This window comes from Pogoniulus pusillus, chromosome 4 (genome assembly GCF_015220805.1).
Source record: "Pogoniulus pusillus isolate bPogPus1 chromosome 4, bPogPus1.pri, whole genome shotgun sequence".
Lineage (NCBI taxonomy): Eukaryota > Metazoa > Chordata > Aves > Piciformes > Lybiidae > Pogoniulus > Pogoniulus pusillus.
Window position 1 is genome coordinate 1,325,700 of NC_087267.1, and position 26,686 is coordinate 1,352,385.

The 26,686-nt window shown below is 46.4% G+C and overlaps 1 protein-coding gene across 1 annotated transcript in view; it reads right to left on the bottom strand.

The window, feature by feature from the left end:
• Nucleotides 1-26,686, bottom strand: part of PTPRQ (protein tyrosine phosphatase receptor type Q) — a 121,323-nt gene that overhangs the window by 67,060 nt on the left and 27,577 nt on the right. The window contains exons 14-24 of the mRNA XM_064142862.1: nucleotides 25,962-26,243; nucleotides 22,889-23,071; nucleotides 21,378-21,479; nucleotides 18,404-18,524; nucleotides 12,292-12,452; nucleotides 10,291-10,436; nucleotides 7,600-7,765; nucleotides 5,698-5,988; nucleotides 4,883-5,158; nucleotides 2,734-2,885; nucleotides 733-874 (exon numbers count right to left, since the gene is read on the bottom strand). Of these exons, the coding sequence (XP_063998932.1) occupies nucleotides 733-874; nucleotides 2,734-2,885; nucleotides 4,883-5,158; nucleotides 5,698-5,988; nucleotides 7,600-7,765; nucleotides 10,291-10,436; nucleotides 12,292-12,452; nucleotides 18,404-18,524; nucleotides 21,378-21,479; nucleotides 22,889-23,071; nucleotides 25,962-26,243 (2,022 nt within the window). The remainder of the gene's footprint in view (nucleotides 1-732; nucleotides 875-2,733; nucleotides 2,886-4,882; nucleotides 5,159-5,697; nucleotides 5,989-7,599; nucleotides 7,766-10,290; nucleotides 10,437-12,291; nucleotides 12,453-18,403; nucleotides 18,525-21,377; nucleotides 21,480-22,888; nucleotides 23,072-25,961; nucleotides 26,244-26,686) is intronic.

Here is a 26,686-nt window from a genome sequence, read left to right on the forward strand (position 1 = left end):
TCTATTGCTGGTCGCCTGGCAGAAGAAATCAACTCCCACCTGGCTGCCATCCACCTAGTTTGTTGCTAGTTTTTGTGCTTCAATCTCATCTTCTTATCTGCTACAGTTTTGTAGCAAAACTTCCACCAATTCACAGGGCTCCTGAGGCCTCTCTATGGAATGTTGAATATTCCCTTTCACACGATACACTTTTTCATGAGTCGAAACTGCACGCAGTTAATTCAGCCAGCCAGCTACACTCTGCAGTCCTTCCCAGATGTCAGGAAGAATGAGGCCTAAGGAATCAAAACTGAGTGGCTAGCTTCCCTTCCTACAATAAATTATTAACTCTATCAAACATTTTGTGTGTTTCTTGCAGTTTCCAGCTCATTTGCCAGTCTTTTCTCCAGCTGCTTTCCATACTGCTAGAGTTCCAGTTATTTTCACAGGGATCTGAATTATCACTTTGATCTGCAAAGACTGATATCTGTCTAATTCCCCTCCCCTTTATCTGTGATGCTATTAAAAGATTTATAGTAGCCATATAAGCCTCTCATTTCTAACATTTCTAATACTGCACTTCCGACAGCAAACTTTGAACTCAGCCTGCCGGGTACAGTAGGAATGTGAAGTGGCTTTAACACAGACAGATAGCACCGTGGTCTCTGGGGGAAAGAGGATGCCTGTTGTTCACCCATACTAGGAAAACAGATCCATAAGCAGAACTGCAGCTCAGAGAAGGTCACATCTAACCTGATTCCATGGTTGTGAACTGGACAGGGTTACTGAACTGATTGCCATTTCCAAGCTTGGTAAACGCGGAGACGCTGATGAAATAGGGGCTGAAGGGTTCTAACCCAACAAGATTTGCCTCGTGGCTTGAACCTGAAACGTTCTTAAAGAGAGGAAAAAAAATTAGCATGGAATTAATCTGTGCAAATATTGCAGGCCTCATCCTGAACCCACTGAAATGAACAGAAGATTTAGAGTGATAGCCTTGCCTGTTCTGCTCTGAGGGGCTCTCATTCAAAGTAGGCCCTGAGCTCAACAAGAAAGAATGCAGGGTCAAATTCTTTCTTTCTCCTCTTCTCTCCCTGATTCACTGTGGCTTGTGAGAAAGACATGCCAAAGAATGGTATCATACAGATCATTGCTATAACAGATGAACTTCACATATGCCTTTTTAAGCAACATGGAAAACCCCTGTCACCTCCACACAGTCACATCAACCCCCTCTCACCACCTACTTCCTTGCTGCTCCTCTGCAGTGGAAGAGGTCACAGCATCTCATTTCTTTCACTTAACCTGACCTAGACACACAGACTGATGAAGAGCTTAGAAAAAAGCTAACCCCCAGTTCATTTCCTGGTAGCTGTTTGCCCTCAGAACATGCAAGGCATAATTTTGTGCCAATGTTGAGAGCACTATTAACAGTGGCAGCAAAAGAGTTGAATTTCAGCAAGAAAGTTTGCCCAACATCTTGTGGGGTTTAGGCTATGAGAATTTTTGTGCCTCACTAGAGTATTTTTATATAAATCGTTCTACTTGTCTTGCTGCCACAACCTAAATCTGATTTCTTGCCCATGAAACATTACAGAACATGAAAAAATACAGGGCATAGCATACACAGGCTCACAGGAGTTAGGGGCTGGAAGGGACCCAAGGAGATCATCCAGTCCAACCCTCCTGCCAGAGCAGGACAATCCTATCTAACACAGGTCACAGAGGAACACATCCAGACAGGCCTGGAAAGGCTCCACAGAAGAAGACTCCACAACCTCTCTGCCAGTGCTCTGGGACCCTTACAGGAAAGAAGTTCCCCCTTGTGCTGAGGCAGAACCTCCTGTGCTGCAGCTTACACCCATTGCTCCTTGTCCCTGTCCTTCTGGCCCTTCTCTGGACACACTCCAGCATCTCCATATCCTTCTTGGAATGAGTGCTCCAGAACTGGATGCAGGACTCCAGGTGGGGTCTCAGCAGAGCAGAGCAAAGGGGGAGAATCCCCTCCCTGGCCCTGCTGGCCACACTTCTGCTGCTGCAGCCCAGGCTCTGGTTGGTCCTCCAGGCTGCAAGTGCTCACTGCTGGCTCCTGTTGAGCTTCTCCTCCAGCAGCACCCCCAAGTCCCTCTGCTCAGGGCTGCTCTCCAGCCACTCACTGCCCAGCCTGCATTTGTGCTTGGCATTGCCTCCATGCAGACGCAGGACACTGCACTTGGTCTTGTTGAACCTCCTGAGCTTGGCTTGTGCCCACCTCTGCAGCCTGTCCAGGTCCCTCTGGATGGATCCCTGCCCTCCAGCCTGGCTGCTGCACCACACAGCTTGGTGTTGTTAGCAGACTTGCTGAGGCTGCACTCAGTGCCTCTGTCTATGGCACCCACAAAGATGTTGAACCAGACTGGTCCCAGGACTGATCCCTGAGGGACTCCACTTGTCACTGGCCTGCACTTGGCCATGGAGCCATTGACAGCCACTCTTTGGTGTGGCCACCAAGCCAGTTCTTTATCCATCTTGTGCTCCACCCATCACACCCATGTGTCACCAGCTTGGAGACCAGGATGTGGTGTGGGACAGTGCCAAAGGCCTTGATCTAACACTAAAAACAGAATTACAGCTATAGTGGGAGGGTAAGAGGAGGGTAACAAACAGGAATTTAGAGGAGCTTCATAACTCTAGGTGCACAAAAACCATTTCAAATATTGATCAGATATTTAAAAAGAAAAAACTGGAAATTAAACACTGTTAACATAAACATACCTGATAAAAGAGTTTTTCAGTGTTGTTCTGATAGACCTTAATACTGTATCTCATAATCACACCGTTTGGCTGGGGACTTGGATCCCATTTTAACCACACAGAATCTGCAGTGTAGTTGGTAATGGTCAGATTCTGCGGGGGAGCTAATGGCACTGCAAAAGAGAAATGCTCCTGAGTTCCTCATTCCAGGGAAGCCTGGGAAAAGCAAGCACTTTGGAGAAGAAGGAGAATATAACTCATTTCGTTATTGTTTGCAGTGGAACTCAACAAAACAGTACTGCATGGCTGCTTGGATCTTTTGCTTTGGCCTGGCACAAACACCATGAATCTGGAGTCCATAGGCAGCAAGGGATCTGCTTTGAGATCTAATAGACCTATTAACCACTTCCACATTCCCACTGGCAGAAAGAAGGCATTCAACAAAAGTCAGATTCTATAGTTCTGTGTGATGGTTTGGGTGTTCCCTGCCCCCCCCCACTTTTAGAAGTCACCCAGACTAGACTCAGCCAGCTCTGGAAATTGAATGAAGCTTATATTTACAGCTAGCACAATAGACAAGCAGATAGTTACAGTATATACAGTTATAGACAGAAATAGACAAGGGAAAAGGTAACACAGAAACACAACAGCCCTCCCAGAAACCTGAGTCCCCAGGAGGGGCTCTCAACTGCCCCTTCACCTTCCCCCTACCCCTCTCAACCTTACCCCAGTCCCAAGGAAGAGTAGAGGTTCAGCCAGGGGGTTAGGAAGCAAAGTGGATTAGTCCAAACTGGAGGGTGAGGTTAGAGAGATGCAGCTCAGCCAGCAGCCCCAGTGAGAGTGGTTATCTATGTTTTAATTTCTTGTTCCTGTACATCTCAGCAAGCCTATGAGTGCAGCAGCCACCACCACTGTTTCCCTTTCACAGCTCTTCTCACCAAAAACATTCTAGCCTGCTTCAACCTAGCACATTCTGGGATGTGATATGCTTCACTTACTGCACGACAGACTGAGCACAACCCAATGGATATTTACAGGGGATGTTAGTTACCAGGCAGGTGAAAGGAGGCCTATGCAAAGGGGACCTGTGTGAATGAATGTGTTAGAAATATTTTTGTGTTGTTTTCCATTTTTCCATCATTTTTTCCATGGTGTTGCCTGCACCAAAACCTCTGACAGTAGGAAACTGTCACACATTCCAAGAGCAAAGGACATTTCTCACTGGAATTATCTTTGTAATGCTATGCAGAATGTGTCTTCCTCTGGCACACTGGAGAGAAGGGTAACTCAAAATAAATTCTCCTTGCAGTATTGAGAATCATAGAATCAACCAGGTTGGAAGAGACCTCCAAGATCATCCAGTCCAACCTAGCACCCAGCCCTGCCCAATCAACCAGACCACTGGCAAAAGATCCAGGCTTGGCTTGAACACCTCCAGGGACAGCGACTCCACCACCTCCCTGGGCAGCCCATTCCAATGCCAATCACTCTCTCTGCCAACAACTTCTTCCTAACAGCCAGCCTAGACCTCCCCTGGCACAGCTTGAGACTGTGTCCCCTTGTTCTGTTGCTGGTTGCCTGGCAGCAGAGCCCAACCCCACCTGGCTACAGCCTCCCTGCAGGCAGCTGCAGGCAGCAATGAGCTCTGCCCTGAGCCTCCTCTGCTGCAGGCTGCACACCCCCAGCTCCCTCAGCCTCTCCTCACAGGGCTCTGCTCCAGGCCCCTCCCCACCCTTGCTGCCCTGCTCTGGACACCTTCCAGCACCTCAGCATCTCTCTTGAACTGAGGGCCCAGAACTGGACACAGCACTCAAGGTGTGGCCTGAGCAGTGCTGAGCACAGGGGTGCAAGAACCTCCCTTGCCCTGCTGGCCACACTGCTCCTGAGCCAGCCCAGGATGCCATTGGCTCTGCTGCCCACCTGGGCACACTGCTGCCTCATCTTCAGCTACCATCTACCAGCTCCCTCAGCCTCTCCTCATAGGGTTTGTCTTCCAGTCCTCTCACCAGCCTTGGTGCCCTTCTCTGGACACATTCAAGCACCTCAACATCATTCTGAATTGGAGGGGCCCAGAACTGAAGACGTCTCTCCAGGCCAATGTTTATATCTCAGATGGCTGCAGCAATACAGGGTAAATATTTCAAAGCTGGTTACAGTTTAATTTGCTCACCTGACTCATCTGTGTAGAACTGAAGCATGGCAGAGGGCCCAAGTCCTTTTATTGTTCTTGCAGCTGCATAAATGCTGTGCAATGTGAATGGCAGAAGGTCTTCCAAGATGATAAAATTATTGGTGGTAGAGAATGAGCTGTTGCTTTTTGGCTCAAATAAATTTAACTCATAACTTATTATAATGCCACATGGCTTAGCAGGAGGGTCCCATGAGAGCATAACTGAGGTAGTTGAGAGATTTGAAAATGTTCTGATTATAGGTGCTGATTCTGGGACTACATGAAGAAACAAGACAAGAAAACACAAACCAAGGATAACTTCAGAATAACAGGAATGACAATGAAAAATGTGGCTTAGCTATCAGGTAAAATTGTGCTGGGATGAGGAAGTTACATTTCATGGTCTCAGCACAGAAATGTGTACCAGTTGTTTTCATAGAATCTTAGAATCAAGCAGGTTGGAAGAGACCTCCAAGATCAGCCAGTCCAACCTAGCACCCAGCCTTACACAATCAGCTACACCATGGCACTAAGCGTCTCAGGCAGGCTCTTCTTGAACACCTCCAGAGACAGTGACTCCACCACCTCCCTGGGCAGCCCATTCCAATGCCAATCACTCTCTCTATGAAGAGCTTCCTCCTAACATCCAGCCTGTACTTCCCTAGGCACAACTTGAGACTGTTTTGTGGTGTTGCATAACAAAAGAGCTCTGTGTAACGTGAAGAAAACTAAACCAAATCATATTTTTTTTCTTCTAGAAAGCTTTCTTCCCCCTCCCCATTTCATTAGGAATTAATAACATGAACTTCTCTTACCATCTTCATCTGTTCTTATATGCAGACTTCGAGTATGCAGCTCAGAAGATCCCTTCTCAGTGGCTGGTGTGACTCTCAGGATATAGTCAGTGTACTTCTCCAGATGGTCAAGAATGATGCTCGTGTTGTAGGTAAGGAAAGACTTGATTTTATTGGTTCCCAGTTGCAGTAAACTTAGAGAAACATGAAAGAAGACTAAGCCATTTGGTTGGGATGGTGGAAGCCAGCTTACATTTACAGAAGATGAGGAAATGTTTTGATAGACCAAATTTTCAACACAACCATCTGGAACTACAAGAGAAGCAAAGAAAAAACATCACTGCATGGATTCCAGTAACAAAGCATCCAACATAGAATAAATGAATAAAAGAAATACAATATAATAAATTAATAGATACAAGAAAGAAATGCTTGAAGTGTGATTAGTCTGTAAATCACACTGGCTTTTAAAAGTAATTTCTCTTTTACTATGAAAAGCAAAATATTCTGAAGGCACATAGCATGTATTTGTTTTCTAAATCATAGAATCAGGCAGGGTTGGAAGGGACCACAAGGATCAGCCAGTTCCAACCCCCCTGCCATGCCCAGGGACACCCTACCCTAGAGCAGGCTGCACACAGCCTCAGCCAGCCTGGCCTCAAACACCTCCAGCCATGGGGCCTCAACCACCTCCCTGGGCAACCCAGTCCAGCCTCTCACCACCCTCCTGCTCAACAACTTCCTCCTCATGGCCAGTCTGAACCTACCCATCTCCAGCTTTGCTCCATTCCCCCCAGTCCTGGCACTCCCTAACAGCCTAAAAAGTCCCTCCCCAGCTTTTTTGTAGCCCCCTTCAGATCCTGGAAGGCCACAGGAAGGTCACCTGGGAGCCTCCTCTGCTCCAGCCTGCACAGCCCCAACTCTTTCAGTCTGTGCTCACAGCAGAGCTGCTGCAGCCCTCTGAGCATCCTCCTGGCCCTGCTCTGGACACTCTCCAGCATCTCCACATCCCTCTTGTAACAGGGGCTCCAGAACTGGATGCAGTACTGCAGGTGGGGTCTCACCAGAGCAGAGCAGAGGGGGAGAATCACCTCCCTGGCCCTGCTGGCCACACTTCTGCTGCTGCAGCCCAGGCTTCTGGTTTGCCCTCTGGGCTGGGAAGTGCACACTGCTGGCTGGGAAGTGCACACTGCTGGCTCAATGAGTCTTAGTGATGTCTTCAGACAATATTTTTATTGCTTATATCCAAGGAAGAAGCTTGAGAGCTGTGTCCTAGTATTATGGAGTGAAAACTCAGTTCCAAATTTCTCCTGTTTACTAGATTTTGGCGTTTTTTAACCTTTGCCATCATAAAGGAAGATGGAAGCACTGATGGACTGTGATGGTTTGGGTGTTGCCCATCCCCCCACACTTGTGAAAATCACCCAAACTAGACTCAGCCAACCTGGAAAATGAACGGAGCTTTGCATTTACAGCTTAGCACAACAGACAAGCAGATAGTTACAGGAGATACAGAAATAGACAAGTTATAAAGTAATACAGAAACACAGCAGCCCTCCCAGAAACCTGAGTGCCCAGGAGGGGCTCCCAACCACCCTTCCACCTTCTCCCAACCCTTCCACCTTACTTCAGACTTTGCCTTATGCTCAAGGCAGTTTGGAGGGTTGGCCAGGGGGGTTAGGAAGCAGAAGGATTAGTCAGGCAGCAAGTTAGAGAGAGAAGTGCAGCCCAAAAAGCCCAGAGACAGACTCCCTTATCTATGTTTGTGTTCTTGTTCTTATCCATCTCAGCAAGCCTAGGAGTGCAGCAGCCATCACCACTGTTCCTTGTCACAGCCTAGCATCTAGTTCTTCTCACCCAAATATCCCAGCTAGGCTCAAACTGGCACATATACACTTAGCATTTACAACGTTACTAACTTACTATCCTGATCTGTATACACATCCATTAGGTCACTGGTTTTGTTTCCATCTCCAAAGGCTGTGCTTGCAGTTAGCCATAGGGTGTAATGGCTGTACTTAGCCAAGTCATCCAGAACTGCAGAGTGAGACACACTGACATTGCTGCTGTTACCATAACTTGTAAAATTCTAAAGGAAGAAAGAAAATAAAGGTATCACCAATGAAAATGTTATTTATTCATTGACTTTTCTTTCTACTTTTCCATTTAGTCATCACCACCATCAACAGATCATAGAATCAACCAGGTTGGAAGAGACCTCCAAGATCAGCCAGCCCAACCTAGCACCCAGCCCTGGCCAGTCAACCAGACCATGGCACTAAGTGCCCCAGCCAGGCTTTGCTTCAACACCTCCAGGAATGGCAACTCCACCACCTCCCTGGGCAGCCCATTCCAATGCCAATCACTCTCTCTGCCAACAATTTCCTCCTAACATCCAGCCTAGACCTCCCCCAACACAACTTGAGGCTGTGTCCCCTTCTTCTGGTGCTGGTTGCCTGAGAGAAGAGCCCAACTCCACCTGGCTACAGCCTCCCTGCAGGCAGCTGCAGACAGCAATGAGTTCTGCCCTGAGCCTCCTCTGCTGCAGGCTGCACCCCCCCAGCTCCCTCAGCCTCTCCTCACAGGGCTCTGCTCCAGGCCCCTCGCAGCTTTGTCGCCCTCCTGTGGACACCTTCCAGCACCTCAACATCTCTCTTGAGGAGCCCAAAACTGGACACAGCACTCAAGGGGTGGCCTGAGCAGTGCTGAGCACAGGGGCAGAAGAACCTCCCTTGTCCTGCTGGCCACACTGCTCCTGAGCCAGGCCAGGATGCCACTGGCTCTGCTGCCCACCTGGGCACACTGCTGCCTCATGCACTTACATTAGTAAGGAAAGGCTTTGGCAATGAAAATGAAAATCCAAAAGTATTTAATTAAAACTTTTGAGTGTTCCAGCATAGTATGATGAAAAAGTCCTCTGATGCAGAAAGCTTATTCTACTATCCTCTTGGCAGCAGATATTGCCATTATGAATAATTAGTAATAGAAATATCAAATAAAGATTTGTTTAAAACACCTTAAATAGTTGTCTGAGTTTTCAAGGCAAAAATGTCAGATTCCATATCAAGTTTTGAGTCTAGATTGAGTGTGAGTTTATTTATAAACTCTCAGTTTAAAAAGCATTCCTTTCTAATTTAGTCAGCTGCCTGTCAGTGAGGGACTCAGTGAACCAATGTGAATGCTCTAAGTGGCTTTTTGGTTGCTCAATAATAACTGTGTTAAGAGGTAGTTCCCTTACTGTGCCCAAGGTAAGAGTCAGGGTCAGCAGGAAAAGCTGTGTGGGTTCAAACTGAGAAGAGATGAAACTTGCACTAATTGTACCCTGGGGATAGAACACCAGAGGAAGTTGTACAATTAACTGTGGCTGCAGATGAAAGCAAACAGCTTAGGATCTTTGGCTACAGATGAAGAAATTCTTCCTTCTGTCTATTTCTTCATCCATACATGAAAGAAGGTTTGGCATAGCAAAGTATCAGATGATTAAAAGTAGCTAAGTGTAAGCAATAGACACAGGCCATGTAAGTGTCAGCAGAAAGTGCATCCTCTTCACCTCCGGAAGCAGTAGAGCTTTCCAGGGGCAAACAGCTGCAACTAAACATCGACAGAAAACAGTACTCCTGTTCTTCACGAATTAGACTAAAAGAAACAGTCTAAGAATGTGCAATGAATCTACCTGGAGGGAAACTGGAGCAAGGAGAAGGTCAGCCTTTTCCTCCTTGCTGACAAAGGACAGCACCAGAGGAAATGGTTACAAGCCACACCAGGGGAGGCTCAGGATGGATGTTAGGAAATATTTCTTCACTGAAAGGCTTCTCAAACATTGGAATGACCTGCCCAGGGCAGTGATGGAGTCACCATCCTTGAGGGTGTTTAAGCAGCCTGTGGAGCTGACACCTAGGAACATGGTTTAGTGCTGACCTTTCAGTGTTGGGTTGAGGGCTGGATTGGATGATCTCCGAGGTCTCTTTCACCCAGATCTGTTCTGTGATTCTATAATGGGCCTTGTGTCTATTTATATAACCTGTGCACATATTTGTATTGGATTAGGGTGTAAATTGGCATTGGATTTGGGATATATGTAAATAGCAACTTTGCTATATGGAATATAGCACACCCCCAGCTCCCTCAGCCTCTCCTCACAGGGCTGTGCTCCAGGCCCCTCACCAGCTTTGTCGCCCTTCTCTGGACACCTTCCAGCACCTCAACATCTCTCTTGAATTGAGGAGCCCAGAACTGGACACAGCACTCAAGGGGTGGCCTGAGCAGTGCTGAGCACAGGGGCAGAAGAACCTCCCTTGTCCTGCTGCCCACACTGCTCCTGAGCCAGCCCAGGATGCCATTGGCTCTGCTGCCCACCTGGGCACTGCTGCCTCATCTTTAGTCTACTATCTCCCAGCACCCCCAGGTCCCTCTCTGCCTGGCTGCTCTCAGCCACTCTGTCCCCAGCCTGTAGTGCTGCTTGGGGTTGTGGCCAAAGTGCAGAACCCTGCACTTGGCCTTGTTCTCTCTCATCCCATTGGCCTCTGCCCACCCCTCCAGCCTGGCCAGGTCCCTCTGCAGGGCTCTTCTACCTTCCAACAATTCTGTGAAGGAAGAATATGAAAATGAGCTCACCTGTATGAATAGTCCTGAACTGTTTTTGTAATAAACTGAGTAGTACAGAATATTTCCATTGGGCTTTTGAGGAGGAGTCCAGAAGAGCATTATTGATGTGGAAGTAAGGTTTCTGTACACAAAATCTTTTGGTGGATCACTTGGTGCTGGAAAAAAAAAAAGTGAAGTTTTAGCATACTTAAACTCAAGGTTTTCACATTTTAGTGCCCAACAAATCCCTAGTAAAGAATTTACAATGTCCTAGGTAAAATTAAACTAATTTCTGACTATGGTATAGAAAAAAACAGCTTCAGGGTACAGTGAAATAAAATAGTAGATGCAAATATTTTTTAAGCTATTCTTTTCTTTAAACACAGTTGTATTTTGCTACAGTGGGAAACAGAGACACTCATCTTACAGAGTTGGTCCTGTACTCATTGCTTTGGCCACAAAGAAAGTCTCATTTGTAGACATGGAAACTGAATAAGTTTGGCCTCTCTGCTCCATATATAATTAATAGGAAACAACCTGATTTGTTTCAGAAAACCTGAATTTCATAGAATCATAAAATCAACCAGGTTGGAAGAGACCTCCAAGCTCAGCCAGTCCAACCTAGCACTCAGCCCTGGCCAATCAACCAGACCATGGCACTAAGTGCCCCAGCCAGGCTTTGCTTCAACACCTCCAGGGACGGTGACTCCACCACCTCCCTGGGCAGCCCATTCCAATGCCAATCACTCTCTCTGCCAACAACTTCCTCCTAACTTCCAGCCGAGACCTCCCCTGGGTGTTCCCTGCCCCCCCACACTTTGGAAATCACCAAGACTAGACTCTGCCACTGGAAATTGAATGAACCTTTGTATTTACAGCTAGCACAATATACAGCAGATAGTTACAGTATATACAGTTATAGTCAGAAATAGACAAGGTAAAAGGTTATACAGAAACACAACAGCCCTCCCAGAAACCTGAGTCCCCAGGAGGGGCTCCCAACTGCCCTTCCACCTTCTCCCACCCCTCTCAACCTTAGCCCAGTCCCAAGGAAGAATGGAGGTTTGGCCAAGGGGTTAGGAAGCAAAGTGGATTAGTTAGAGAGGCTAGAGAGAGAGATGCAGCTTGGAACTCCCCAGCAGGAGACATTGCCTTATCTGTGTTTTGATTCTTCTTCTTGTATCTCTCAGCAAGCCTATGAGTGCAGTAGACATCACTACTGTTTCCCTTTCACAGCCTGTAATCTAGTTCTTCTCACCAAAACATTCCAGCTAGCTTCAAACTAAGACAAAAGCACAGAGTCTAGCACCATCATTTACCAAAGTCATCTACCATGTCGGAAGCAGGACAAGGAGCAATGGGCGTAAGTTGCAGCAAAAGAGGTTCTGCCTCAACACAAGGGGGGACTTTACTGTGAGGGTCCCAGAGCACTGGCACAGGCTGCCCAGAGAGGTTGTGGGGTCTCCTTCTCTGGAGCCTTTTAAGGATGTGTTCCTCTGTGATCTGTGTTAGATAGTATTGTCACAGGCTCACAGGACATTATGGGTTGGAAGGGTCCCAACGAGATCATCCAGTCCAACCCCCCCTGCCAGAGCAGGAAGTATAAAACCATTAAAGCAAACTAAACAAACCAGTGCACACTTAGAGGTTTCATTTCAAATTAAAACTATTTCAGACTCGTGTGAGAGAATCTAAAGAGTCAGAAGTTGCATCACAGCAAGACACAGCAAAGAGCTATTGAAATATGTCATGGATATAATTTGATTTCTTTACAAAATTCAAAAGTAAAGTGTTTTAACCTTACCTGTCTTGAAGGAGAAGCAAAGTTGTGCTCAGTTAAGTTAACAGGCATAGCCCAGCCATGGGAATGGGTACACAGAAAGACAGAGACACAGAGACACGGGCAGGTAGAATCACTCCTCTTAGCAAGTCAAATGACACTTCTACTTCAGTAGCTTCCTTAGCTTACCTAAAGGTAACTGAAATTGAAGGCTGAATGAGGTGAAAGGCTCACACTGGATACAAGCTTACCTCCCTCAGAAGTTCTGAACGTGACAGTATCACTTCTTATGTTGCCATCTCCAAACCGTGTGCTCGCTGTTAGGTAAGCACTGTACTCGGAGTCATACTCCAGGTCTGTGAACTGCAGCGAGGTTTCTGTGACATTAATACTCCTGTTGGACATTTTATTCCTGGAGAAAGAGGAGTTTCTTAATTATCTGTACATACAATTCCTCTGTGAGGCATAGGATGTAAAACTGAAAAACATGATGATAAATATAAACATTTCAGACTTTGTAAAAAGACAGCAGGAAAGAAGTGTGGAATCTACAGGGGTTTGTCCTGCTTCCACAAGCAGCAAGGACAGAGTAGGGTTAGAGGTTGGACTTGGTGATCCTGAGGGTCTTTTCCAACCTGGATGTTTCTGTTATTCTGTGACAGGGGAGGGGGACCTTTCATCTCTTGTGTGGAAAGGCTCACGTTTGTATTTGCATCACACAGGGCTCTTGGTTGTAGCAAGTTGTGCCACAGCAAGATAGAGCAAAGACCTATTGCTGACCACACCAAGCTGTGTGGTGCAGCAGCCAGGCTGGAGGGCAGGGATCCATCCAGAGGGAGCTGGGCAGGCTGCAGAGGTGGGCACAAGCCAAGCTCAGGAGCTTCAACAAGACCAAGTGCAAGGTCCTGCATCAGGGTCGAGGCAATGCCAAGCACAAATGCAGGCTGGGCAGTGAGTGGCTGGAGAGCAGCCCTGAGGAGAGGGACTTGGGGGTGCTGGTGGAGGAGAAGCTCAACAGGAGCCAGCAGTGTACACTTGCAGCCCAGAGAGCCAAGCAGAGCCTGGGCTGCATCAGCAGCAGTGTGGCCAGCAGGGCCAGGGAGATGATTCTCCCCCTCTGCTCTGCTCTGGTGAGACCCCACCTGGAGTACTGCATCCAGTTCTGGAGCCTCCATTACAAGAAGGATGTGGAGATGCTGGAGAGTGTCCAGAGCAGGGCCAGGAGGATGCTCAGAGGGCTGCAGCAGCTCTGCTGTGAGCACAGACTGAAAGAGTTGGGGCTGTGCAGGCTGGAGCAGAGGAGGCTCCCAGGTGACCTTCTGGTGGCCTTCCAGGATCTGAAGGGGACTACAAAAGAGCTAGGGAGCGACTTTCTAGGGTGTCAGGGAGTGCCAGGCCTGGGGGGAATGGAGCAAAGCTGGAGATGGGTAGGTTCAGGCTGGCCATGAGGAGGAAGTTGTTGAGCATGAGAGTGGTGAGAGGCTGGAATGGGTTGCCCAGGGAGGTGGTTGAGGCCCCATGGCTGGAGGTGTTTGAGGCCAGGCTGGCTGAGGCTGTGTGCAGCCTGGTCGAGGGTAGGGTGTCCCTGGGCATAGCAGGGGGGTTGGAACTGGCTGCTCCTTGTGGTCCCTTCCAACCCTGACTGATTCTATGGTTCTATGAAATATGTTATGAACATGACACCATTCAGGATATGATTCCACACAGGAATATAGCTGTACATTACATCAACAAAGACAGTGATCATATGCAATAAGGAAGAGGAGCATGCCCATCTCACAGCTGCCATCAAATGGGTATGGAGTACCCTTGGGAAGGACACAGCAGGGCATAACTAAACTCTCTCCCTGGACAGGAATAGTGAAATATAAAAAGATGATAGCAGGGAGTGTGCCCTACTGTGACTCTGTGAAATTGGTCAGAAGGCTGAAGTTATAAATGGAATAACAGAAGATGATATGGAACAGGAATTAGCTGGTGCTGAGTTAATTCTGGTGGAATGTAGCAGGGGATCAGAATGGAACTCCAGTCCGGTCAGAAACCCGCCTAGAAAGCCTGCAAGATGCAACATTAATAAAACACTGCTACTAGCATAGGTATGGAATGATTAGCAGGAAGTAAAACAAGGGACAGAAATAACTGCCTTGAATGTTTAAAGTCTGCTATTCCTCATTAAATTCATTCACTCTTTTACAGGGGTGGGGGAAGGAAGGCAGGAATAAAAGCTAGCTAATGTGCCACTGCTGCAAAGACATCAGTATCAGTGCTTGCCCCATAGAGCCACAGAATCAGCCAGGTTGGAAGAGACCTCCAAGATCAGCCAGTACAACCTAGCACCCAGCCCTAGCCAGTCAACCAAATCATGGCACTAAGTGCCTCATCCAGGCATGGCTTCAACACCTCCAGGGATGGTGACTCCACCACCTCCCTGGGCAGCCCATTCCAATGCCAATCACTCTCTCTGACAACAACTTCCTCCTAACATCCAGCCTAGACCTGCCCTGGCACAACTGCAGACTGTGTCCCCTTGTTCTATTGCTGGTTGCCTGGCAGAAGAGACCAACTCCACCTGGCTGCAGACTCCCTTCAGGTAGTTGTAGACAGCAATGAGGTCTGCCCTGAGCCTCCTCTGCTGCAGGCTGCACACCCCCAGCTCCCTCAGCCTCTCCTCACAGGGCTCTGCTCCAGGCCCCTCACCAGCCTTGCTGCCCTTCTCTGGACACCTTCCAGCACCTCAACATCTCTCTTGGATTGAGGAGCCCAGAACTGGACACAGCACTCAAGGTGTGGCCTGAGCAGTGTTGAGTACAGGGGCAGAATAACCTCCCTTGTCCTGCTGCCCACACTGCTCCTGAGCCAGGTCAGGATGCCATTGGCTCTCTTGGCCACCTGAGCACACTGCTGCCTCAGCTACTCTCTACATGGACCCCCAGGTCCCTTTGTTCCTGGCTGCTCTCAGCCACTCTGTCCCCAGCCTGTAGTGCTGCTTGGGGTTGTTGTGGCCAAAGTGCAGAACCCTGCACTTGGCCTTGTTCAATCTCATCCCATTGGCCTCTGCCCACCCATGCAGCCTGTCCAGGTCCCTCTGCAGGGCTCTCCTACCCTCCAAGAGATCCACAGCTGCTCCTAGCTTGGTGTCATCTGCAAACTCACTGATGCTGGACTCAATCCCCTGGTCCAAATCATCAATAAAGATGTTGAACAGGACTGGGCCCAGCACTGATCCCTGAGGCACACCACCAGTGCCAGCTGCCAACTGCATGTGGCACCATTCACCACCACTCTCTGAGCTCAGCCTTCCAGCCAGTTCTTGATCCATGTCAGAGTGAATCTGTCCATGTACTGAAGGGGATTTCATACAAGGACGCACATTTGACAGGTAAGAGCAAGTACCCTGCTGCAGCAGTCACTGTGAGCTCTTCAAAAACAAGAGTTAACTTCTAATGCTGTACTAGGTTAACCCTCCCAGAGGGAGTGATCTTGAACCTGACTCTAGGTGGCCTTGACCCCTCCTCAGGAGTGGGTCTGAACCCTACCAGGTGATGGTTAGTCCACTCCCCCTTCCTGTCTAGAGATCCATAAAAGCAGGGAGGCTTCCTGCTCTTTTGCTCTCCCTGCCTGCCAGAATCACCATTCCTGTTTCCTGCTCTTTCTCTTACCACGTGGCTGTCCTCACCACAAGGCAGACAGAACCATTGCCATCAAATCTGGTTGTAGCTTTACATGTTTTGTATCTTGTTTTTCCCTTCCCTACGCCTTTGTACCTTCTCTACCTCCTATACCTTTTATTTATTGTGAAACTTCTCTTCTTTTAACTGCCAAACCGCAGTGAGATGATTTATTTGGGTCTGCTTTGCCTTGCCTCTCTCTCCATCTAACTCCTTTCCTTTTGGGAAAGAAGGGGGAAGAGGGAAAAGCATCCTATAAATTCTTATTGGTTCTATCAACTATATTGGAGTCTCTGGGACATTTCAATTAGGACCAAGACAAATACTTAAGGGGAAAAAACCCCACCCAAACAGACACAGAAATGCAGATTAAAAATGACTAGATGGGCTGATTTTCATCACAAATAAAAAGCACCATCTGATACCCCTGATACAGCTCTGCTGACAGAGGACTGCAGTGGGAAAAGGGGGAAACAGGCAAATTCTCCCAATCCCCTTCATATCTTAAGTGGAATGTCTCCTGATATGGGAAAGGCTGTTGGTAAAAGAGGAACTTAACAACGTGGACATTTTTTCCCCCAAACTTCTGACATTTTGAATAGTCAGTAAAAGGATACAAAACCTTGCAGCTGCAGTTACTGCATTCTGCACAAAAGAAAAGACATCTTTTCTTGGAGCTTTGCCCAAAATATTGTTAGTGTGGGAGAATGTGACTGAGTATAATTTAAGCAAGAAGAAAATCCACAGCTAAGTGCTGCAAAGGCTTCTCCTCTGAGTAATTGCATTCTTCTTTGCCAAAGAAAATGTCCTCAATCAGGGATGGGCATGAAGATGAACAAAAGCTTGAGATGTTTATAGATAAGTTGCTTTTCTGATCAGAAACAACTGAAATTGCAACCAAAGAAAGCTGATCAAAGTGAGTGCAGTCTTCACAGACAATGCATTTATCTCCAGCTAAACTACAAGCTACACTTTAAAGAAAAAATAATAAGGAACTGAGGCCAAATCCTACCCCAAAACTGTCAATGTTATTGCAATAATAAATGTCAGCTGAGCAGTAGTGTGTTCATCCTGACTGCTGATACGGACCTCTGGCTCCTGTCTCATAAAGTGTATGTTAGAATTTGCTTTCTGCACCTTAGTAGTGCCAATACAATGGTACAGCACAAATGCAATGTATTGGAAGTCATTAAGGGCAAATTCTTTTCATTCCCAGTAGAACTCACATGCAGATTTTGGAAGAGAGGTCACACTAGGAAACCAAACTGTTTTACACAGAGAACAAGACAGGAGCTGCAAGTTTTAAGGTGACAAAACTCCCTTGTAAAGGTGAAAAAAAAATTTCCCAGGGGGATGACTGAAAAACAACAAAACCAAACCAAGCAAACAAACAAACAAAACCAAACCAGACAAAAAAAACAGCATAGACAGAAAAAAATCCCCAACAAAACAGCACAGCAAACAACAGACTCACAGAACTTCTTAGATTGGAAAAGCCCTTCAAGCTCATGGAGTCCAAGCATCAGTTTCACACTGACAAGGCCTTGACTAAACCAAACCCCTCAGCACAGCATCTCATCAGTATGGTTGGAAAGGAGCACCAGGATCATCCAGCCCAACCTTCATCCCAGCAGCCTCCATCACCAGACCACAGCCTCAAGCACCACATCCACTCTCCTTTTAAACACCTCCAGGGGTGGTGACTCCACCACCTCCCTGGGCAGCCTGTGCCAGTGCCTGACCACCTGCTCAGGAAAGAACTTCCTCCCAACAGCCAACCTAAACCTCCCCTGACACAACTTAAGGCCATTTCCTCTTGTCCTATCATTAGTAACTGGGGAGAAGAGACCAGCTCCAGCCTCACCACAACCTCCTTTTAGGTAGTTGTAGTGGGCAATAAGGTCCCCTCTCAGCCTCCTCTTCTCCAGACTAAACACCCCCAGCTCCCTCAGCTGCTCCTCATAGGTGATGTTCTCCAGACCTCTCCCCAGCCTCGTTGCCCTTCTCTGCACCCACTCCAGCACCTCAGTGTCCCTCCTATGCTGTGGTGATCAAAACTGGACACAGTACCGGAGATGTGGTCTCACCAGTGCTGAGTACAGGGGCATGATCACCTCCCTACTCCTGCTGCTCACAGCATTGCTGATAGTGATTCATCTGACATACATCTGACATACATGACATGCTCAGTAAAGAACAAAATACATGCCCAAAAATCTTTATTTGCTATGAATACAGTACACACAAAATATAAAAGCAGACTTCACTGATGGCACATTCCAAAACTCTCAACATGCTCTCCCACATTTTCTAGAAAGGGAAGGAATATTTCTCTCTATTAAGCCTATTTGAAAGCTCCTTATCAATTTAGCAGAGGTTTGTGTCCAGCCTTCCAATAAGCTTGATCAGAATACAATGAAAACATCCCCATGCTCTAATTAAAACTGGAATCCATTCACCACCATAGAACAATTAGAAGACTGTTATAAATTGCAAGGTATTTCCTATCCCTGTTTGCAGCTCCTACATTACATCTGAATTTGTATACACAAAAGGCTCATATTTTAAGTGCTGGACAAACATTTGTCCTTCCAAAAAGAAAGTGTAATCAAGACACTGTGTAAGAAAAACCTAACATTCCTGATAGGCTACAGATTAATATTCAGCTTCAGAACTACTTCCAGAAAAATCTTACCAGATGTAAACTGTGTAATAGAGGATAATTCCATTTGGCTCCAGCGGAGGTTTCCATGACAACTTCACAGTGACACCCAACAACTGTTTTACGGAGAGGGACTCTGGAGGAGAACTGGGAACTATAAAATAAGAGGACAGGACACAAGATCTTATTAAACATCTGAGTGAAACACACAGAATCATTCAATAGGTTAATTATCTGTGATGGAAAGTGAACTTTGTACTACGGTGGCAGAGCATCCATCAGCTAATGTTTAAGTCACAGATTCTTTTCCTTCTTCTGACAGATGAGAGAAGATTTTGCACGGTGCTGTTAGAACATCTGTTTCTGTGATTCAATGGAAAAAAGCACTTCATGAGAAAACAGAGCAATGGGTAGGTCACAGCCATTCACCTAGTGGCCAAGTACACTGCTGTAAAATCCTTTCTGTAATAAAGGGAGAACTTTATAGGTATGAGCACATGTAAAATGCAGCAGAATAGCTCCCCTGAGAGACATAAAAAAAGAGGTGGGATAGAATCATAGAATCAGTCAGGGTTGGAAGGCACCACAAGGAGCAGCCAGTTCCAACCCCCTGCCATGCCCAGGGACACTCTACCCTAGAGCAGGCTGTCCAGAGCCCCATCCAGCCTGGCCTTAAACACCTCCAGCCATGGGGCCTCAACCACCTCCCTGGGCAACCCATTCCAGCCTCTCACCACTCTCATGCTCAACAACTTCCTCCTCACATCCAATCTGAATCTCCCTACCTCCAGCTTTGCTCCATTCCCCCCAGTCCTGTCACTCTCTGATATCCTAAAATGTCCTTCCTCAGCTTTCTTGTAAGTCCCTTTCAGATACTGAAAGGCCACAAGAAGGTCACCTGGAAGCCTCCTCTTCTGCAGCCTGCACAGCCCCAACTCTTTCAGTCTGTGCTCACAGCAGAGCTGCTCCAGCCCTCTGATCAACCCAGTGGCCCTTCTCTGGACAAGCTCCAGCACATCCACATCCTTCTTGTAATGGGGGCTGGAAAGAATTACACAAAGCACCAGAAGGTGGAAAAATGGAAAAAGCATAGCATTGAGAGATGATGAAAATGGGGCATACTAAGCAGCAGTGAAATCTATTCACTCCATTAAATAAGGACAGCATTGATACATTTAACATGTCACAAGGGCAAACATAAAGACAGGCATTGACTGAAACTCTCAATGTTTGTTTCACGATGAACTCTACATGACACCGTATGGCTCCTGTGTAGGACAAACTGTTAAGTGAATGAAAATGTTAGGCTGTGGGTGGTTTTGTTCCAATGTTCATACAAATATTGCTTTGTATTAGCCTATTACTAAAAAGAAACTGTTTTTTCCTTCTTTTGGCTTCCCAGACATAGATGTCACTGTGAAGCAACACTAGAGTCACTTTTGTTTTTCTCAAATTAAACCAAAGAGCATCATGTGCTAAAAATTCAGGTCATAGCTGTAGGCATGCATGAAAATTGGGAATATGAGCATAGCTATTAGTAAATCTACGAAGCATTTGGTCTGGACCTTGGAACAGTGTGTTCCTGGGAATAAAGGACATGTGTTGTATTAGAAAGATTGTTGGGTTAGAGCTGTTTCTTCTTTTGCTATCTCAATGTTGGCATAAAGGCTTTAGGACTGTGGATTTTAGGGGGGGGAAATCTGTTTCATGGACACAGGTTGACTGGATTTGATGGGTGTCTATATTTACTAAGGAAAAATGGGGACAGCTGTATGTAGTGCTTTGCTTGTTTTATTAGCCTCAGTGGTTATATAATCAAAGATCTGTCATACTGTGACTGTCATGTCTTTCTGGCATGCCTGCTTCATTCTTGTTGTGGAGGGCCCATAGGCCCAAAAATAGGCTTGTTTATGCCTTGCCTGGACATGTTTTTCTGCCCAAACCAGAGGTAAACACATTAAATGGATAAAAGGGGCACAATAGGCCTGGTGCCACAAAGTCTGGTCTGCCCAGGACCCCTGTTTGTAAACAGCTTGTGCAAGCCCCCATACACCCAGCTTGTGCTTCCCTGGTGTAAGCCCATGAGGTCCTCACGGGAACATGGCCAGGGCCCCACAGATCAATGTGGTCAAAGCGATGTCACATGGACTCCAGACGATTCAATGTGAATTATGCCAGAGACCTTTACTGACCATTTTGGCTCTCAGTATATACCCTCAGTGCACAAAGCACATGCCTACACATTAGCATAATTAGTCAAGGAAAACCCACTCCATCAGCAGAAACCATGCCTTGCTTTTCTCATTAATGAGGTGTTCATTATCTGTCCTTTCTGAGATAAGGTAGCCAGCAGCTGGTGGGAGCCAAGGTCAGCATCTGCCTGTTATTATCCTTCTTCACTTTGCATTCCCACAACAGGCAAACAGAGAAGTATGCTTGTGTGTAGATAGTGGGATAAGGATATCCAAAGAAGAGGGATGCAGATGTCCAAAGAAGAGGGATACAGATATCCAAAGAAGAGGGATACAGATATCCAAAGAAGAGGGATACAGATATCCAAAGAAGAGGGATACAGATATCCAAAGAGGAGGGATACTGATGTCCAAAGAAGAGTGACACAGATGTCCAAAGAGGAGGGATGCAGATGTCCAAAGAAGATGGATACAGATATCCAAAGAGGGATACAGATATCCAAAGAAGAGGGATGCAGATGTCCAAAGAAGAGGGATGCAGATGTCCAAAGAAGAGGGATACAGATATCCAAAGAAGAGGGATACAGATGTCCAAAGAAGAGGGATACAGATGTCCAAAGAAGAGGGATACAGATATCCAAAGAAGAGGGATACTGATGTCCAAAGAGGAGGGATGCAGATGTCCAAAGAAGAGGGATACAGATCTCCAAAGAGAGATATCATTGCAAAAAAAATCATATTACTGACATGAAGTGTAAGATCATTGTAACTCTACAGGCAGACATTGATACACTGCAGCTTCTCTTCTGACTTACCATCTTCATCAGTCAGGATATGCAGAGGTGAGCTGCAGAGGCCCTCCCCCACTGCAGTACTAGCAGACACTTCTGCCGTATATGCGGTGTACTTCTTTAAATCTAAATAAAGAAGAAGGATTCAATGAAGCAGTACTTTAGAGTGCCTAATGAAGTTTTTCAGTGTGGTTCTGAAGTGCTGAATTGCCCCATCGCTTACACTGATCTGCTTCTTTAGAGCCTGATACAAGCAGTAGGAAAAGATGAACATTTTAGTGAGCAAGTGAGGAAGCATGGGATGGAAGAGCAGGCAGTGAGGTGGATTAGGAACTGGTTACAAGACAGAGTTCAGAGGGTGGTGATATGAGGCGCTAGGTCCAGGTGGAGAGCTGTGACCAGTGGTGTCTCCCAGGGATCAGTGCTGGGGCCTGTCCTGCTCAACATCTTCATCAATGACACTGATGAGGGCACAGACAGACAGAGTCTGCTCAGCAAGCTGGGAGGCTTGGCTGAGACAGCTGCAGGCTGTGTGGCCATCCAGAGAGACCTGGACAGACTGAGAGCTGGGCACAGAGGAACCAGAGGAGGTTCAACAAGGACAAGTGCAGAGTCCTGCATCTGTGGAGGAGTAACAAACTGCAGCAGTACAGGCTGGGAGGTGACTGCTGGAGAACAGCCCTATGGAGAGTGGACCTGGGGGTGCTGGTGGAGAACATCCATGGCACAGCAATGTGCCCTTGTGGCCAAGAAGGCCAATGGGATCCTGGGGTGTATTAGGAGGAGTGTGTCCAGCAGATCAAGGGAGGTTCTCCTCCACCTCTGCTCTGCCCTGCTGAGACCTCATCTTGAATACTGTGTTCAGTTCTGGGCTCCCGAGTTTAAGAGGGACAGGGATCTGCTGGAGAGGGTCCAGCAGAGGGCTACAAGGATGATGAGGGGACTGGAGGGTATGGCTGATGAAGAGAGGCTGAGGGACTTGGGACTTTTTAGTCTGGAAAAGAGAAGACTTAGAGGGGATTTGATAAATGTTTGTAAGTATCTGAGGGCTGCCCAGCAAGGGGGGGACAGGCTCTGCTCACTGCTCCCTGGGATAGGACAAGCAGCAATGGGTGTAAGCTGCAGTAAAAGAGGTTCTGCCTCAACACAAGGGGGAACTTCTTTCCTGTAAGGGCCCCAGAGCACTGGCACAGGCTGCCCAGAGAGGCTGTGGAGTCTCCTTCTGTGGAGCTGTGTGGATGTGTTCCTCTGTGATCTGTGTTAGATAGGATTGCCCTGCTCTGGCAGGGGGGCTGGACTGGATGATCTCCTTGGGTCCCTTCTAACCCCTAACATCCTGTGAGCCTGTGACCTATACCCTTCCTGGCCCATTCCTCCACATTAGGCAGGGCACAAGAAGCTGTTTCTCAGGACAGGCAGCATGTAATTTTAAAGACAAGAAGATTCATGTCCAACCATTTAACTCATTGATCTACCCCAGTTCCTTTTCAGAACCATTTACAGTTCCCATAAGCTCCAGATCATTATATACTGGCCTGTAATGCGCACTGTCAGAAGAGTAGTGTTCATGACTCTTTGCTCAGTTCTGTTAGTCCTCTTGAGATATATTGTGTATGTCTGTATGATTCCATTGGGAATGGGTGGTGGGAAAAATGACAATTCAATTTCCACAGATGAGATGTTCCTGTAGGTTATGTTTTCTGGGGCAGAATCAGGAACTAGAAGACAAAATTTAGACTCATGGAAGATTTTTGGTCAGTTTCTTTGGTTTGTTAAGCATTTTCTTGAACCAGATTAAATGAAACACACTGTAGACATTTTTACTTTTATCTTAGTTTTTGTACTAAATAAAAACAGGATTGGAAGATCAAAGCCACAGGATAGGTCATAACAACAATGGGGTCAATAAAAAAACATAAAGAAAATTATCTTAACATGCCAGATGAAAAAATACCTGGAGCATGACACTGAACTTTCCTTCTAACACCCCATACCTATCACTGCAGTCCTCCCAAGTTAGCTGTTGCTAGGAGACTGTCCATGGTCTGCTGCCATCATTGCTTTTCATCAGCAAGCTGCATTTTCTGCCTTTTCCCTGGGTGAACTATACAAACTGTATGCCTACTTGTATGGTAAAATCTAAGATATCATTGTATGAGCCCTTAAAGCACCCCCCCTCCTGGAAGGGCTGCTGGGGCTCAGGGCCATCTTAGCAGTAACATAGCCAAGGGCTACCTCTTCTTTGCTTGGTGACACTCTCTGAGGCAATGCTGCAGTGACAAGGCAGCCAGGGCTGACTGCTGGTCCCCAGGAGCTGCTTTCAGCTAATGCTCTCTCACTTTTCCTTGTTTCAGCTACAGCTCCTGCTGCATCACATCCAAAACTATCCTTGGCCACGGACCAAATGATCTCCATATTAATGCCACAGTCTGACCTCAGCATGGCCCCATCACTACAGACCTACTCAAGTCTCACTGGGTTTGATTAGTGTCACTGAACTTGCTCTGTCTCTTTACTGCTTTGACCTCATCAATACAGAGTGTCTGGCAGTCAAGACTCTGGGCTGCCCATGGCTGCCACTCACAGACCTGCCCTGCTGCTTTCACTGGGGATTGATGGGATAATTTGTGGCTAGTAAGGCCCTTGTCCTGCTGGCTCAGGGAACCTCTCATCTCTTGTCTCTCCATCGCTTTACAGCAGCTATCCCTTGCTGTGTCACTCCAGACACCAAACAAGTATGCTTCTCGTTATCCAAAATAGGAGTGATGGCAAAATATCTCTTGCTCAGACAATCATAACCACATGATGGCAATTAAATTTGCCCCAAAGGTCAAATTAGGCATAGACAGGTTTTTAGGATGCCTTAAACACTCTTATAAATGTACTGATGTTCTGCACTCATTCTGCTTAAGCAATACTCAGACAGGTTATAAATGCCATGAGAGGCAGGGAAACCAGCCAAAATTCTGGCTAATTTCATGGAGGAATGCTAACAGAGAAGTCCCAAGAGCTCTTCAAACAAATCAATCCATTAATAGGTTGTGTTTCACTCAAAATGTTCTGTTCCCAAGATCTTCCCTTGACTTTATTCTTCTTATCTCAACAGACAGCTTCTCGTCTGTGTCACAGGCAGCTGGGATTAACATTTTTGTTCTGAGAGTTAGGGGACTTGTCACTGAGAAAGAACTAACTGCCTTAAAATACAACTTAGACAAGAGATGGATGTCTAAGTTAAATATGGCAATTAAAACTACTACATCTAGGGACATTGTATCAGTTGGGCAGATGCTCACACATCGATGGTATTGGACAAAAAGAAATCTTCCAAGGTAGCACAGTGTCTTGGCAGAAATTGCTTGGTGCTCTTTGAGTCCCCATCCCTTAGCACTTTGTCTGCTTAAGCAGACCTCGATCACAACTACTTCATAGGGGAAATCAAAGTTGATTTCAGAAGCAAGGAGGAGGAGGAATTCATAGTAATTCCATGGCACCTTGATCAAGGAGTCAGAGCAGCTCCCTCCCTGCCCCTTTGGAGAGACATCAGTGTATACATGGCTTTCCTTACTGAGTGAAAACCAGACCATGCTCAGTTCCAGGACTAGCTCTAGGGATAGAGGAAGTAGGTAGCTGTCTGAGGTAGAAAACTGGTGAAGATCTCCAAACAAAGGCGATCACTCTGCCAGTGCTATCTGGCAGAGTCCTAAAGGAAATGAATGTCTACAGCTGTTCCTTTACACTGGAACAGGTTGCCTGGAGAGGTGGTTGGGGCCCAGTCCCAGGAGATATTCAAGGTGAGGTTTGACGGGGCTTTGGGCAACCTGATCTAGTTGAAGATGTCTCTGCTGAGCACAGAGGGGTTGTGCTGGCTGACCTTTGGAGGTCCCTTCCAGTCCAGGCCATTCTGTGATCTGTCTCCACAGCCACCTTTCCTTCCTGAATCTACAGGTTAACCCAAACATCTATTTCTCCCTATCAACCATAACCCTTGGGTTTTAATCCAATGCATCAACAAAAAATCTAATGGCCCTCTGTCAAGATTTTGGATTCCCTTCCCTATATCATCCTGCCTTACTTCTGCTTCCTCATTTCAAGTCTCTTCTTTTGCCTTGTTACACTTTTATTCCTCATCCTTCCTAACCCTCACTTCTAAATGTGATTTCCTTTCTTGGAAAGCCTTGATCTGCTCTAACCCTCTGCTATTTGGTTTTATCTATACCTATTCAAAAATATTTCTAGTAACATAAGCAACTTTACCTGCTACAGTTCACACACCTGTGAGTTCTGGGATGTTTTAACCTTTAGGACTGAGCTTTAGCAGAATTTCAGTTCATCATTGGAATTTCAATCTGAACTAACTTTTTGGAAGTGCTGTTTTCTTACCCCCCCAAAACCCCTACCTTCCTATAAGGCATAAAGAATCATCAAGGGCAAAGAGTGAAATATAGGAAATCCATCAGGCATAAAAATTCACACAATATACAGACACAAAAGTGAAAACAGGGTTCAAACTTCCTGCTTTTCAAAACAAAACCATACTTTTACAATTAATTGAGTTGCTGATCTGGGCATCAAAGGTCAACATCAAGCAACTGACTTCTATATACTCACCAGTTTCCAAAGTCCTCACCAGAAGTGGGGAAGATGACTGATTGCCATGGCCAAGTCTGGTGAATGCTCTTACAGAGATGTTGTAGAGAGTATATGGCTTCACTTCCCTTAGTGATATGCTTGTAGATGAGGCATTTTTAATAAACAAATCATCTGAATCACTGTAGAGAACTTCATAGTGAGTTATGAGGCCATTAGGTTGCTCAGGAGGCAGCCACCTTAGATTTATTTCTGTTGCAGTTACATTTATTAATTCTAAGTTTTGAGGTGGGGAGTCTGGTTCTGGAATATAGAAATGAAAGGGGAAAAAACAAAACACTCAAACCCAGAGACTTTCAATTAATTGAATACAGGACTGATCCCTTAAACCTATTGGATACTAACATTTAGATTAGCTAACAGTACCAGAAGGGCTACACTCATTCTCTCTCCCCACTTCTTAAAGCCTTACAACTTCTGACCTCAGTTAATCTATGTGTGTGTTCTTCTCCACTCACAAAGCCAAGCACTTTTTTTGCACCTAGACACTTTAGATTTCTGGAATGTCTTTTCTCAGACACTTGATAAATCTATTCAAACCTGCCTTTAGTAACAAATACCTCTTCTCTCCACTGCTCTCAGGTGGACTCATCCTTCAGATCTGTGCTAGTTTGAGCCTAGCTGGGATATTTTGGTGAGAGGAACTAGATGCTAGGCTGTAAAAGGGAAACAATGGTGATGGCTGC